The following is a 16,081-nucleotide window of genomic DNA, read 5'->3' on the forward strand; positions in this document are numbered from 1 at the left end:
GTATACAATGACACAATTTTAAGTTCGTAAATCCCCTAATGGGACCTAAAGCTCTTGGGACATTTGTTTTCTTAGTTATGTGCTTTTTAAACCATGAAAGTTTCTGACCAGTTTGACTCCACTATGACACTGCACTTATCAGTTCACTGCAGTGAGCATTTCCAGATGACCTACTATGTGTCAAGCAACACGGGGAGGGTGTGATCTCCGATCGCACTGGCTGACGCTGTGACTCAGGATCCCCGCGCACCTCGAGCAAGGACCCGGTGCAGCGGGCGTGCGCAAGGGTGGGAGGGGAGGGGGTGACCTGGCCCGGCTGCCTCACCTCGGCCCGCACTATTCTGTCCACAATCGTCTCCAGTATTTCCAGCTTACTGCACTTCACGACGCCCTCAAAGTACTGTGAGCGGTGCTGAAGGGCCTGGGTCACTGTGATATCTAGGTTATTGTACGTCTTCTCAGCAGCAAGGTTCTGTAATAAAGGGACGGTGAATTATGTCCTTTGATTTCAGCTCGCCTATTTAATAACCAAGATTAGCAAGTTTAAAGTGACCTGATTTTTAAAGACATTGTTTATCTTTAAAAAAAATTTTTTTTAATCTATTTTTGAGACAGAGACAGAGCCTGAGTGGGGGAGGGGCAGAGAGACGGGGAGACACAGAATCCGAAGCGGGCTCCGAGCTGTCAGCACAGAGCTTACGAGATATACCTTAATTATGACAAACCCTATTAAATTTTGCCTGCTTGTCCTACGGAAGACTACCTCCCCCCTATCCTTAGACTAACATTTGTAAAGGGTGAGAAGCACCCCGCGTGGGGCTCTGTGCTGACAGCTCAGAGCCTGGAGCCTGCTTCCCATTCTGTGTCTCCCTCTTTCTCTGCCCCTCCCCCGCTCATGCCCGGTCTTTCTCTCTCTCAAAAATTAAAAAAAATTTTTAAATAACGAATATATTTGCTGTTTTCTTTAGAACAGCTGTTCCCAATCAGTAAAACAATGAGATGATTATAACCCCTGAAGTGACCCCTGAATTACTGTGTGCACTAAGCACATGGAATAAATAATGTCTTGCCCACAGAAATAGGACCGTCTATAATATTCACACATGCTGTAGTAATGGATAAACTACGCATAGACTGGAAAAACCATAAAATGCTAATATGTTATTCACTGCTAACCCAGGGGATGTTAAGCACAGTAACTCTGGGCAGTCTGCAGAATCCTCCGGTCCTCACATTCACAAAAGCTAATAAATCAGGGAAAATCACAAACAGATTAATGTACCTATTTTACACTTATTTATTTTTGAGGGGCAGAGAGAGAAGGAGACACAGAATCTGAAGCAGGCTCCAGGCTCTGAGCGGTCAGCACAGAGCCCGACACGGGGCTCGAACTCACAAATCGTGAGATCATGACCTGAGCCAAAGTCGGATGCTTAACTGACTGAGCCACCCAGGCGCCCCATGAATCTGTTTTAAATGCATTCTAGAGGACAGGTGTAACAAAATTAAAAGTACTTACAATGACATCAAATTTGGAATAAATATCTACAACTTTTCCTAAAAATGAAAACAAATGTTAGAAAAAAACAGGTCTCAGAGACAAAAAAAATACCATTTAGAATCAGTCTTAGCCAGATGCTTACTAGCGATTAAACAAACTTGTCTAATTTTAAACGGACGTGAAATCCCATCTTAACAGCAAGCATAGAAATAAGCCAGGTCCAAGTCCTTGCTAACCCGAGTGCTGCTCGGTGCTGACTCGATCCGCCATGTCTGAAACTCTCATCCCCGCCCCCCCCCCCTGCTGGCCACCCACCCAGTCTGATCTGCTGACCGCTTAGCAGTCAGTTTGCCCCAAGGAGACAAAGCGTGGTCTCTGACCAAACCCACAGACCTGACTCATCCACCACAGGCAAGGCCGACACTCGTCTTTCTACAAAGACGTTCAAGGCTTTAATGATGGGAGTGTCCGGGTGGATGAAGGCGATGTTGTGGTAGGTCCCGATGCCAAGGGCGTCTAGGTTCTGCTTCATGAAGGCAGGCTTTGGCATATCAGACATCTAAGCAGAAGATAAACACAAATGCTCTAGAGCCCGAGCAGACCTTTTCAATGTGCACATGTCCACACTTGAAACAAAACACTACGTATCACAGATTACAGTTAGCGGTTTTCTGACCATCTACCCGGATGTCCGAACGAACACGGAAATGCTACACATAGGAACTGCAGTCTGCGTTCAAACCGGTTTACGGGTCTACGCTTCTATTCAACGACTTAGTAAAACACTACAAGGCACTCACACAGTGTAACGTTCCCCTTCTCTTCACCCACGGAAAACGTGGACAGAAGAGGGAACAAGAGGTCTCTTTGGAAGTTCAGACCCACAGCCACCAAGAATCCTGTATCCTTAGATATTTATCCTAAATTCCCGGTCCTGCTGTCGGCATTAAGGAATATCTACCAAGAACCCACGCGTTTCCAGACCCAGAGCGTCTCAGGAGAGCTGTCTGAGCTAAGCTAGTCCTCACCCCGCCCCCCCCCCCCCGCCCCCACATCCTGAGGACTCCACCTTGCGATTACGAGGGGCACAGAACAGGCCAACAGAATTGCAAGAACCTTTAAAAGTTCGCTTTTCTTTTCATGGGCTGTTTTAGAGGAGGAGGGAGAAGTCAGAAGAGAGGAGTCTAGGGTCATGTTTGACTAAGACAAAATAAGGTCTACGGTTTCAAAAATCCACCTTGTATAAAGGGTATAGTTGATTCCGTCCTCCTGCTGTACCTTATAATTATCAGGAAAAGATGAACAATTAGAAGAAACAAAATGTTCAAGTCAAAGAGTTCATCAATATTCAAATCATGAGAATCCTAGAAATTTAGAGAAAAAAAAGAAAGACCTATTAGGTCATCTAGCCCATCGTGACGCAGGACAACCCCTGTTCCATATTGTACGCTCAGGCTAACTGTCAACGGTCTCCAAGGGAAAGGCCACTTTTGCCTCAGAAAATGATCTCGGATCAGAAAAATCAGGGTCTGAAGTTTTATTTAAAATCCTGTATTTTAATCTGAAAACCTCTAGGTGAATATTCTAAGAGCCTGACTTCATTACCATATTGGCCCAAATGTAAGGCTGTACTGGCAGAGGGGACCTCCGCGACTTTTTACGGAAGAGGAGGACACCAAGGCCCGCCTCCCGCTGTTCCTTTGCATCCGCAGCGGTGCAGCCGTGAAAACATCTGGGAGACCCGGGGCAGGCTTAACTCTCTGAGCCGGGTGCCTCCGCACAGAGGAGCCGCGACACCGCCCGCCGACAGGGCCGCGGAGGCAGGGAGGCCGAGAGGCCGAGAGAGGCCGCCCGTCGGGAGCCTCTCAGCCACTGCCGGCAGTGAGCTGGCAGTCGCTCCACCTCAGTTTCACCGCCTCGAAGGTGGGGACGCGTAAAAATACCTACCTGAGAGGGTGGAGGCGAGGATTAGAGGTGTCGTGTGACACGGGCAGGACAGTACCTGCCACGTGACAAATGCTGAAGAGTCTTCAGCTATGACGATTACTGTCACTTTAGTGCGATCGCTCTAGGGGGTGGGTGGGCTAAAAGCCTGGCACCTGCGGGCCCTGGATACACGGCCCCGCCCTGGGTCCCACTCAACTGGGATACGGGGGCGACGGCCTGTTCAGCGCACAGCAGACCCAGGGTCTGCGCCTGACAGGGGGGACGTCTACCCAGCACCATCCGTCCCTGACTGTCCCCTACACTGTCTTTCTACTGCCTGCTTTTTTGTCAATTTCCCACTGTCTTAGCAATTATTTAGTCGTGAAGAGTGTTAGTTTCCCAGGTAAACTATGAAAATGCAGGACCGGCCTGATTCTCCCAACTGCGGACCCCTCGGTGCTTCTGTCTGGCAAAGCTGAGGTCGGGATGCCGGCCTCTCTGCGTCGCGCTAGAGCGCTGTTTTATTTCCTTAACTGATGCGGTAGGAAGCGGGGAAGCGCATCTGAGGGCGATTTTTAATGTCTACTACATTCCGTAAAAACATGACTTCACGTGTCGTCTCTTCGGGACCACGAATGAGGCCTCCTACTGGTCCTAGCTGACCAACGACGGCTAACTGCAAATTCAGGGCATGTAATCCGAAGGGGAAAAATTAAAGCCCTCTTGTAAAAACCCGGGTCCTTCGGCGCTTTTAGTATTGACCAAAGAGGCCAATGTTCGGGATGATTAGGAAGATGTCTCGTTTCAAACGCAGCTGAGAGAACCTACCGGTAACACAGCCCGAATTTGGACCAACATGGTATTCTCGTGCCAAAATTCTATTCGCTGTGGGTTTTTCTATCGCTGTAATTTCCAATACGATAATCCTGGGGACGGTATTGTTTGAATGTTTCTGCAACCATGATACCGATAAAGCATCGTAAGGCAATTTGCTGTAAATACTGGCTCAACCGATCTTAAGATAGCAGTGTCTGAAAGAGACTGACTTGCAAATTGCTTTACTGCCCTCTTGTTTTAGGTGATGAAACATTCTAACTTAAATAGAGAATTTCAAGCGTGTTGAGTATTTTGACACTTGCCCTGAAAGGCGACTGCTTCTTACATGGAATCAACTTGGAGAATGCAGTAAGTTGAGAAAGTGCAGCTTAGCAACGATGGAGACCTCCTAACAATCGCAATGCCAAAGTTAACCACTTCTACTGAGGGTGACAGGAGCCAATTTACTTGAAGTAAATTAAAGTAGATGCAACTACGTCTTTAGAAACACTAAAAACTACTTACAAAAAGCTGGAGGAACTTGAGGATTCTTTTGTGGGTAAGTATATAAAGTGCATTCCCACTGATAGGGTCAATAACTGGCAATCTGTGGATTTTATTTTTGATCAACGAGTATACAGCATCGAAGAGGCTGCGGGAAAAGCCATCAAAGTTGTTAGGAGGCTTTAAGGAAAAATGTAAAACGCTCTGGACCACCCCTGCTTTAGAAGCATTTTCAGTGTTTTCACATCACAGCAATAAAAGGTTGATTTGACTCAAAGCAGTGTTTGGGAAAAGTTTTAAGTTGGGTATCTCAGCAAGAGGTCTGGATTTTTCCCAGTCTGTGTCAATCTCAGATACAAGCGCGAGCTACGGATCTCTAGGAGAGGAGGTTCTAACCGTGTTTAATGCTGCTGTTTGAGAACGACAGGACTGCGAAGGGACCACACCAGCGACCAGGAGCTCGGGCCCGGCCCCGCCCCGCAGCGGACTCACTGCAACCCCCTTCGGGGCTGCTCTGGCCCTTCCCGGGTCTGCCGGAGGCGTCCCAGAAGGCCTGGGTCAAAACGTATGCGCTAGAGGACTCCCGAGGGGTGGCGCGTTCTTCCGATGACCTCCTGACCCATGTCTAACGGAGAGGGACCTTCAACCTCAGGGCACGCTAGAACCCCTGGGGGAGCTTCCGGAATGCACGTTCCTGGGCACCACCCTCCAAAGGCGATCTAACAGGTCGGAGGTAGAGCTCCCCGGATGGTTTGTGCTGCTGGTGGTCGGGATTTTAAAACTGCTTAACGTGACCATCCTCCCAGCCCCTTATCAATCCTCTGGACAAACACCGGCTGATTTCTACTGCCTCTACATCTACTGAATTCAATATCTGAAATTAGGGAGGGCTGGCCGGCCCCTATCTAGATGAAAAATCTAGCAATCGTGGAAACAAAACAAGAATCTGAATGAATGTTTTCAAAGGAGAAAAACTTTACAAGTTTACCTTGCATCTGGAGATATATTCACTAAAGGCTTAAATGTTTCTTGTAAATAAAGCTCTGTTTTTATAGAAAGAAAATATGCAGTTAGTAACAACCCATTTGCTGTTTGTAATTATTACATAAATTAAACTACTCTTCAATTTACAGACAACAATTAGAAGGATTAAAAACCAAAAGCAAATGAATGCAATTTACTGAACACTACCGGATAAATTAGAGTTAGGACTATTTTAAACAACTTAGAAGCTGCTTTTGGGATGTTGCCTTTGTGGAAAAATTAAATATTTAAAAACAGTATTACAATGGATGTTGTAAAAATGAGAAGAATAGGGGCGCCTGGGTGGCGCAGTCGGTTAAGCGTCCGACTTCAGCCAGGTCACGATCTCGCGGTCCGTGAGTTCGAGCCCCGCGTCGGGCTCTGGGCTGATGGCTCGGAGCCTGGAGCCTGTTTCCGATTCTGTGTCTCCCTCTCTCTCTGCCCCTCCCCCGTTCATGCTCTGTCTCTCTCTGTCCCAAAAATAAATAAACGTTGAAAAAAATTTAAAAAAAAAAATGAGAAGAATATTCAAGCAATCTGATGTAAAAAATCAAAACCAGCAGAGGTCACTAGAATATTAGCAAATTGCTATCACCCTTAAGACAGAAGTGTTCATAGAATCCTTTAAAACTAATTTTCACAAGTGAAAATAGAAAATAAAAGTTACAACAGACTTTGTCCTTTAAATGTGCTTAAGTTTTGTTTCCCCAAACTCATGCTCAAAACCTGCATCTTGGGGATCTTGGGAGTCTGTAGAAACTATCTTCCTAAAGACCCACTGTAATGAAATCTGCCTCGCTGAGGTTTCTATACAGAAAAGCATGAAGCAGGATCTTGACGTTACCATTATTACCACCGAATGAACACCATCTCACGTCAAACTGTAAATATACTTAAATCTTAGTCTAACGTTACTTATAATGCAGTAGAATCTGATCAGGGGGATCTGTCTTGGTGTTAAGTTATATATTCACTTCCTAACAGGCAGTGCTAAGATACAGATCCCACGTTGACTCTGTTTTGTTTGACTTGACAAAGCCATTCTAAATCAAACATATCGCTCAGCGAAACTTCCAAGTCAAATGGAGTGAAAGAGCCACTAGCCCTTTAGAGAATTCCCACGGATGTTCAGATTTTGCGGCTGCTGGTCACAAAGGTTGCTCATCGTTCCAAGCAAATTATTAACCAAAAAATTTCTATCTACCGGTCCCTCCATTTCTAGCCAGGCTCTTCTCTGAACACCCTACAAAGGCCTCTCCTCAATGTCGGTCCGACTGCCTTCCTCAGTGAGTCCTGTCCCATCCCAGTGATGGGCCCTTTGCCCCCTCCATCAATCCAGCATGGCGGGGCTCGCTAAGACAGAACAATTTCACGATCGTGAAATCCGAATTTAAAAAATGGATCCACTGCGGAAAAGGTACTGTGACTTCGAAGGGTTCCTTTTTCATGTCATTTTATTCACACCTTCTAGTTTAAGGTTCATTTGTTCTGTGTTTCTCCATGATAAAGAAATAATGATTAAATTTAAGATCAGATCCTTAATTTTGTTCATCTTAAGCGCTCGCCTGGTGCATTTTCTATAGACGGATAAATCTGTGGGCAAGGAGGGTAATCCTTAGCAGTCAGTGGTGGCTCCGTGGGGGGCAGTGACCGGGGCACTGGTTAGTTCACTGTCTTTCTATCCCAGCCTTAGTGTGAGGACTTGTTATAGGATCCCCTAGTAAACAGAACAGATGGTGTTTACAATAATAATAGCACACTATTCAAGATTAAAATAGAAATAAGTGTTTTAATCACATAATTTCTTAGGCAAAGAGAAAAGGATCTGCGAAGCTAAGACATGTTTTACACACATTTTTTTTCCTGATCCTAAAAGATTTTTAACACCCAATAGTGCTTACCCCTCCATGTTTCAATCTTATGTTCCTCTAATTCATAGATCTGTACCTGCAAATGAGAAAAATTCTTATTTACAAACGTTAACATATACAACATAAGAAAAAAATGATTTCATAACTACTGTGGAGTCCCATAATTTGGCAGATGGGAACAGTCAAGATAATTCAGAAATACTGGAAATATAAATTAGAAACATAAAGTGCTCTACGTTTCTTGAAAGATAAATGTTTTCTAAACTTAAAACACAATAGGGGTGCCTGGCTGGCTCAGTTAGTGGGGCACGGGACTCCCGATGTCAGGGTTGTGAGTCGGAGCCCCACACTCGGCGTAGAGATTACTTAAAAAAATAAAAAGTGTTAAATTTAAAACATAAACTAGGGTAATATTTTCATGAATCTAACAGAAACATTTCTGATCCGCTTAAATTTTAAAACACGTATGGACATACATGCCCAATTCCCTCTTTTTCAGGGTACAGAAAATGTTTAGCATCTCTAATTTAAAAAGGACAAGTGGTTACATCGTGCTAAAATAAAGCCGTTAGGTCAATTTGTGCCTGGACCGTATCGACCTGTTTCCCCAGGGTAGGAAGGGCATAAAATACCTGGAGGGTTAAACAGCACAGTATAATACAAAGTCACTTTGGAGTTGTTCAGCTTTGTTTCAAATCTCGAGGCTAGCCCTACCACTTTCTTAGTTGCTCTTCTTGGCCAAGTTATTTAACCTCTCCATCTGCTTCCCTTCCAAGACGAGTGCGTGCAAACGCCCTCCAGATACAGCTTCTGTGAGCGTCCCAGGAGAGAACAGGAAATAGAGGGCCTGGCCCAAGACGGTGGTTCTCCGTGGCGCCCCCCTGTGGCCTCCCCTCCCGGCTCAGTGTTTCAAAAAATCACTACGCCTTACTTCTATCAGCCTTGTGCTGGGACTCAAGGGGGCACCTGAAATAAGAAAACGTGGCCTCTTCTTGGAGCTCAAAATCCAGAGGGCAGCAGCATCAAGGCAGTCCTAGATAAAAATGCCACCGACCCTACAGCGACGCGGGGTCAGGGCTGCCGACCCCCGCGCCGTCGAAACTCTGTGTGTAATGTGTGACTTCCCCAGAGTTAGCGTGTTGTTCAACAGTCAACTGTAGGAGGTCACCCTCTAAAAGGCTGAGTACGGGGACACACACAAGGTAGAGACGACCAGAGGTCAGGCCAGGGAAGTGTCGAGGAGGAAGATTTCAGCCGGGCCCTGCATGGCGAGTGGGCTTTACAAAAAGCAGAAAAACTCGAGTAAAGGCCTGGAGAGGAAAGACTCGCCCCTGCTCAAGGAACACGGAGGACACGCAGGGCTGGAGTGAGGGCTGGGGACCAACGTGGCCTCATGCTCACTCGACCGCCCCATGGCCCGGGGGCTGCCTGGCCCGGGAGACGAGGCCGGGTCAGCCCTGATGGGTTTAAGTAGCGAATGACGTGATGGTAAGGCTCTAAGGAGGAGGCTTTCACAGCACCAGCGCCAGATGGGAAACCGAGTCTCGGGTGGTGAGGTCTAGAACCGTGATCGGGGTGATACAGGGGCCACAGGAAGAAGGACCGAAAGGTTCAGAGATTAATTTAACAGGAGAGACAGACCGGTATGTAAAAAGTCCCCCACCCCCGCCCAGTTCTGATGCTAGGTGAGGGAGCAGTAAATATCCACACCAGAGAGGAAAGCCGAACCGAAGGTCAAGGGAAGGTGAGGGCGTGGGGTTTTTTTGTTTGTTTCAAGTTTTTAAGTTCCAGTTAACATACGGTGTGATATTAGTTTCACGAAGAGAATGAGTGATTCATCACTTCCATACAACCCCCAGTGCTCATCACAAGTGCCCTCCTTAATGCCCATCCCCCATCTAGCCCATCCCTCCGCCCACCTCCCTCCAGCCCCCTTTGCTTTGCTCTCTATCGTTAAGAGTCTGTTTTATGTTTTGCCTCTTTTTGTTTCCCCTTATGTTCAGCTGTTTTGTTTCTTAAATTCCACACATGAGTGAAATCACATGTTATGTGTCTTTCTCTGACTTACTTACTTAGCATAATACGCTCTGGAGCCCTCCATGTTGCAAATGGCAAGATTCTGGTTTTTGTTTTTTTTAAGTTTATTTATTTTTCAGAGAGAGACAGAGAGAGCGAGCAGGAGAGGGGCAGAGAGAGGGGAAGAGAATCCCAAGCAGGTGCTGCACCATCAGCACGGAGCCCGGGGTGGGGCCCCAACTTACAAACCATGAGATCGTGACCTGAGCCGAAATCAAGGGCTGGACGCTGAACCGGCTGAGCCACCCAGGCGTCCCAAGGTTTTGTTCTTCAAGGATATGGTCGAACACAGTTTACGAACAGAAACTACAGCTCCAGGCCTCACTCTGGAAGTCCTGAGAAGACACCAGTGCTCAGCTGAGCAGAGGCCTCCCTGCGTCCTGCCTGCACGGGCCTGAGGGTCTTCAGCCACAGTCGCCAGCGTGGATGCGGTTTCACCAACGTGAGCGTCTATTATGAACCAGGTGTGTTTGGCCCTGACGTGATGGGAAGTGTGTGTGTGTGTGTGTGTGTGTGTGTGTGTGTGTGTGTAAGATACAAAGATGAGTAAGATACAGTCTCTACCTTCTACCTCAGAGAACTCAAAATCTAGCCAGAGATTCAGATCCCCCCATAACAGCATTTCTCAACCCTGGCACTAGTGACATTTTAGGCTAGGTGACTTTTTGTTGTAGGGACCGTCCTGTACCCTGTAGGCTATTAAGCAGCATCCCTGGCCTCTGCCTGCCAGACACCAGAACCACCCTGCCCTTCTAGCTGTGACCAAAAATATCTCCAGATGTTGTCAAATGTCCCCTGGGCCGGGGGGGGGGGGGGGAGGCACGAGGGGGCAAAATGGCTCCCAGCGGAGAAACGCTGCCTTACGACTAATGAGAATGCAGCATGAAAAGTGCCATGAGGGCATTAACGGGTGCAGAGAAAGAGTGACTAATTCTGTCAGAGGTGACGGATACAGGGAACTCTCCATCACTAAGGTGACCCAGGAGTAGGATTCTGAAAGTCTAGACTTTCAACCGGCAGGGGCCTAAGGACAAGGAGGAGGACAGAAAGGAGAGTGTGAACATGAAGTTGGGGAAGAGCAGCCACACAGACGAGAAGAAGGCCAAAGGCTAAGCTTTAGAAAATATCCACAATCAGGAATTACGGGGAGGCAGGAAGAGAAGGAGCCTAGCAGGTCAGCTCAGAAGGAGAGGAGAAACGAGAAGTGTCACCAACACCAAGTGCGAGTAACACTGCACGACCACCGTTCTCGAATACCAAATTTAACAGTTAAAAAGAGGCATCCAGTACCTACGTTTCGGTAACCACAGTGGTCGAGAGGGGCAGCGGTGGCGTTGGCTCTCGCTCAGAGGAAAAGTTCTTTCCGAAACATATGCGAAAATTACGGTTTAAGAGTTCCGTTTCCATGTTGTGGAAGATCAGCCACAGAAAATTTTACGAAGACGCCACAAAATCTTTCAAGTGTGAGCTCCCAATCTCACTGAAAATTCAACAGGAACAGGGTTTGAAAATAAGGCTGGAGATCACCCAAGGGAGAACCGGCAAGTAGCAAATGAAGACAGGTCAGTGATGCTGAGCCCTGAAAGATGAACACCGTGGTCAAGTGGCCCGATGCTCCTATGCCTGACGTCCCAGAGGAGAGGGGATGAGAAAGGAAAAATATCTGAAGAAACAGCAGCCAGAAAGTTCCCAACTCAGTGAAAAACCAACTTAGGAGATCACGGAAACTCAGCAAACCTGCAGCGGGATAAAGACACAGAAAACCAAACCCGGGCGTGTCCCTGCTACTGCCGAAGCCCCGAGTTAGAGAGACAATCTCAAGCCAGAAAGAAACAGCGTATTCTACGGAACGCGTGAGAATGAACAGGTCTACTGCCCTCTTACCGGAAGCACCGGGGAGGAGCTGCATCGTGGACATGTTAAAAACAACTATCAACTCAGCTTCTATGATGCAGCAAAAGCCTTCTTCAAAAATGAGGATGAAGTAATGACAGCGTCATTGAACAACAACTGCGATGGCCCGTCACGGCAGAACGGTCACGATAGGACCGAATGACACAACGCAGGAGGGAACCAGGCAGACTGCAGGGGTGGGGTGGGGTGGGGGCGCAGCACGCAGATTCAGAGAGCAGCGAGAGACGGCATCTGGGCGGGTTGGTTTAAAAAACTATGAATACTTGTTCTTTTTACTCTTCATTTGGTTTAAAACAAAAATAAGGGCAGATGAAGTGGATCTTTGGTTACCCTAAAAGTTCAGCGTTTAACTCTCAACAGATGGTGTTCAAGTCGATACCGAAATGCACACAGCAGCCAGAAGCATCCAGGGCAGAGAGGTACAGAAAACATCGACAAAGCGCAGTCAGCCGTGATGGAGAGGAAGGCACCACCCTTAGTCTCCAGCTGCAAACGACCAGAAAATGGAAAAAAGTATGTGAAATGACCGTTTTCAGACGTTAGGCAACAGGCAGGGCAGGACCGGCCGGACCGTCAGCCCCGGGAGAAGGGAAGCAAGCAGACCGAGCCCCATGATCCCCACCTCTTTCTCTGGACTGCAGTGCAGGCAGCTGACCCAGCCAGGGCATGACAGTCCCACTGAGTCAGGGAGACAGGGATCAAAGTCTGGGCAGGCGGAATTTGCGGGCAGAGAACCGGACGAGGAGGAGCTGTCCACGACAAGAGGGGACGGCAGTGCAGAGACCCTGAGCTTCGGACGGAGTACTAAGCTGGGCACGGCCGGGGTAAGCGGACGTGAGGCCAGGCAAAGACTGACCAAGACGCTGTGTCTTCACCAGGCAGAATGGACAGTCCTCACTAAGCCACCAGCCACCAGGGATTCCACGGAGATCCCAGCAGTAAGAGAACCAAACCAGAGATGAACGCTCTCACCAAGTTTAAAAACTGGCCCCTCAATAAACATTTGAGAAGATGCTCAACATCATTAGCCATCAGGCAAATACAACCCCAAACCACAACGAGATCTCGCCTGTCGGGATGGCTAAAATAAAAAACACAAGAAACAACAGGGGTTGGTGAGGATGTGGAGACCAAGGAACCCTCGTGCACCGTTGCTAAGAATGCAAACTGGTGCAGCCACTGTGGAAATCAGTGTGGAGGGTCCCCCAAAAACGAACAACAGAGCTACCACAGGATCTGGCAATTCCACTCCAGGTGGTTTCCTGGAAACCCCTCTTCCACCTGCCAAAAAAAAAACCAAATACTAATTTGAAAAGATGTATTTATCCCCACACTTGCTGCAGCATGAGTTGTAAGAGCCAAGACCTGGAAGCAATTCAAATGTCCATCAGCCGATGAATGAGTAAAGAAAATGTGGTGCTCACACGCACACACGCGCGCGCGCACACACACACACACACACACACACACACACACAGGAATGCTACTCAGTTATAACGAACAAATGCCGCCATTTAAATGTGACAACGTGGATGGACCTAGAGTGAAATTCTAGAGAAATAAGTCAGAGACATAGTGAAATAAGTGAAATAAAGTGAAGTCAGAGAAAGACAAACACTCTATGATTTCACTCATATGCAGAATCTAAAAATCAAACAGAACAGAAATACACTCATAGATACAGAGAACAAACTGGTGGCCACCAGAGGGGAAGGAGGGGGAAGGGACAAGAGAAATGGGTGGAAGGGGTTAAGAGGTACAAACTTCCAGTTATAAAATTAGTCACGGGAATATAGTCAGTAAAATTGTAATAACTTAGTATGGTGACAGACGGTACAACTGGACCTGGTGTGATGTGATGAGTTTGTAATCTGTAACATGTAAAGATACTGAATCACCATGTTGCACCCCTGAAACTGACACTGTATGTCGATTATAATAAAAAAAAATTGGGGCCTGTATATTCGGACAAATGTTTTATAAAAACTTTGGTGTAACTGATAACTACTGCTGAGATTTTTAATGCGGGGGTTAGCTGCGTTTTATCAAAATACATCCAGTTAATAATCATCCTTGTGTTGATCTTGCTAGTTCAGAAGCGGACATGCGACCACCATAAAGAAAGCCAATATTCACCGGCATTGGTAGTATTTCAGAAATCAGACACGTCACGCGAAATAAACAGGGGATACTTACAAAATCTTTGGTAAAACTTAGTTCTAAGAGTAGGTCTCGTGTCTCTTCTTTTATGTAGGAATTTAGTTATTGGGCAATATTAACCATTACGTGTAAAAAGAATATTGACTGAATTGTCTTTTTACCTTTTAGATACCCAAAATAGTATGAAGGAAAAAAATTACGCAATTCTGTCCTTGCCCACCCCTGCCGACAAAACAAACACAAAACACCCCTCCCCGCCCCCCCGACAAAGCAATCAGCTGCCCAAAGCAACAAAAACCAAACAAGCTGGTAGAATCACAAAAATCATAGTGTTAGACAAAGGCCATCATGTGGTTCTCAAATGGTGCTCTTATAAAACAGCTGGACCAGGGACGAGGGAGTGCTCCCACTAAAATTAACCAGTCTTTTTGTAACTGGCAGAAAGATGTCAAAACCGAATTTGTCCAATTTTAAGATTTACTTCTTTGAAACCAGAGAGTACATATCGTTCTTGTTAGAAGAATTTAGGGGGTGACTGCACGAAGCTGCTCTCGCAGCAAGAGGCCCAGGAAGATACACTCTGCGGCACTGTCATCTGCAGAGGGACGCTGCCGTGGACCGTCACCCGCAGAAGGCTTTGGGAAGGGCTGCCTTCATTCCTGGGTCCGTGCAGTCACAGCGCCCCAGCACGCCCATCATGCCGTGAAAGATCAGAAGTTCAGGGACTAACTGACCTCCGCGATTGACCTGCGCTTCTATTTGTAAAAATCCACCCCCCCCCCCCCGACACACACACGCAGAAATATACAGCTCCGATTACAGACATAAGGATCTCTGGCACTTACCATGGGTGATTTATAGTATCTATGTAGTATATTTATGAAATCTGTAATTGTTAGCATTCCTGGAACAGAGAATTGTATGTTAAATATAAAACTATGAAAAATTTCGAATGGTAAGCAAAAATATTTACTAGAAAAGCTTCTAAAATATACTTTAAAGGTATCAAGCACGGTTTAATAATATATTACTTAGGACTATTAACCTGTTAATTATCTACAACAAACCAAGACAAACGTAGCTGAAAATAGACCGGATGGTGAGTACAATGGAAGCAACCACAGTGTTTGGCAATTCAGTGATGGAAAACTTACTGATTAATAGAAAACATCACAAAAGACTTGCAGCTATGTAAATAACTGGAAATACTTTAAAATAAGATGAAGTATTCCGTAAGCTTTAGATGCGTGACCTTTCTGGGGGCAGGTGGATTGTTTCCTGAGAAGCATTCTATAAAGAGTGTCTAAGTGCTTATTTAGTGCCTATTTATTAAGGGCCACGAAGTGCTTCCTACGTGCTTCGTCCTAAGATGAAGACGACAGGAAACTTTTCCCTGAGACCGAAACTGTAACCTAGGCAGGGAGGCACACGTACACTGGTAATTTCAAAACAACGTGATGTCCACGAGGAGAGACCGTGCTCACTGTCTGCTACGAGTTACAAAATGAGAAATGACAGATTCAGATATCGTAAGTTACGGGACTTTTCTAACAGTACGGCGGTGATCTGGCTCGGGCGTCAGGCCTGTGTCACTTCGTCCGCACCGTCAAGAAGGTGTGTGGCAGACAAGCAGGGACTGACCGCGGGCCTGTGCACACGCGCGAAGTCAGGTGTCTGAGCACAGCGTCGCCCGCGGACCCTACCCCCGGGCTCGCAGGAACTGGCAAAGGCACATAAGGTCCTTCGGGAGCCAAAAGGGCACTGAATCAAAAGAAACTGGATGAATAAATAAATAGGAGAAAGAAACTCAGTAGGGGTACGTAAGTGTTTTGAATTTCCCAGCGGCCCCGCCTCAGCCGGGATGTAAAAGCCGGAAAGTTCTTTAACTTGGCAGCAAGTTTTCTAGGCTGAATTCCAAACCAGGGCCTATTACAATACCTTCGGCGTTTGGCCTTTCAGGTTGCCATTTCGGCTCTCTCCCCGGCCCGCGCTGCTTACCTACAAAACTTTGTTTCTTACTCTCCCACAGCGGCGCTGCTCGGACACCATTGGCTACTAAGGCAAAGAAGGCCTTTTTCACCTGGAGACAAACGGGAGAAACAGAACAGACTTTCAAGTCCACGTGTCAGGGAGAAAAATACCTTCAACTAAAATAGCCGACCAGATCTTACCAGTTATCTTCGATGTCAACTTCTGTAAGTTGGACGGGCCCAAAAGAGCTGAGTTTGTTACCACCAGCAAAAATACAGAAGCCTATAGGGACTGGAGATCTTTTAAATGGAAACAACGC

At 46.8% G+C, this 16,081-nt stretch overlaps 1 protein-coding gene across 5 annotated transcripts in view; it reads right to left on the reverse strand.

Annotated features, from left to right (window-relative positions):
* The window catches only part of PRKAG2 (protein kinase AMP-activated non-catalytic subunit gamma 2), a 261,354-nt gene that overhangs the window by 10,082 nt on the left and 235,191 nt on the right, over window positions 1–16,081 (reverse strand). For 2 of the 5 annotated variants that reach the window (XM_047094665.1, XM_047094664.1), the window contains exons 7-16: window positions 15,790–15,871; window positions 14,637–14,695; window positions 7,672–7,717; window positions 5,736–5,790; window positions 4,769–4,895; window positions 4,256–4,379; window positions 2,739–2,779; window positions 1,895–2,060; window positions 1,520–1,557; window positions 326–472 (exon numbers count right to left, since the gene is read on the reverse strand). In XM_047094665.1, coding sequence (XP_046950621.1) covers window positions 326–472; window positions 1,520–1,557; window positions 1,895–2,060; window positions 2,739–2,779; window positions 4,256–4,379; window positions 4,769–4,895; window positions 5,736–5,790; window positions 7,672–7,717; window positions 14,637–14,695; window positions 15,790–15,871 — 885 coding nt within the window. The remainder of the gene's footprint in view (window positions 1–325; window positions 473–1,519; window positions 1,558–1,894; window positions 2,061–2,738; window positions 2,780–4,255; window positions 4,380–4,768; window positions 4,896–5,735; window positions 5,791–7,671; window positions 7,718–14,636; window positions 14,696–15,789; window positions 15,872–16,081) is intronic. The other 3 variants (XM_047094667.1, XM_047094668.1, XM_047094666.1) reach the window with 2 other exon arrangements.

Source organism: Lynx rufus, unplaced genomic scaffold (genome assembly GCF_022079265.1).
Source record: "Lynx rufus isolate CCGP_SWC_20201006 ecotype Redwood Valley unplaced genomic scaffold, mLynRuf1.p SCAF_4, whole genome shotgun sequence".
NCBI lineage: Eukaryota > Metazoa > Chordata > Mammalia > Carnivora > Felidae > Lynx > Lynx rufus.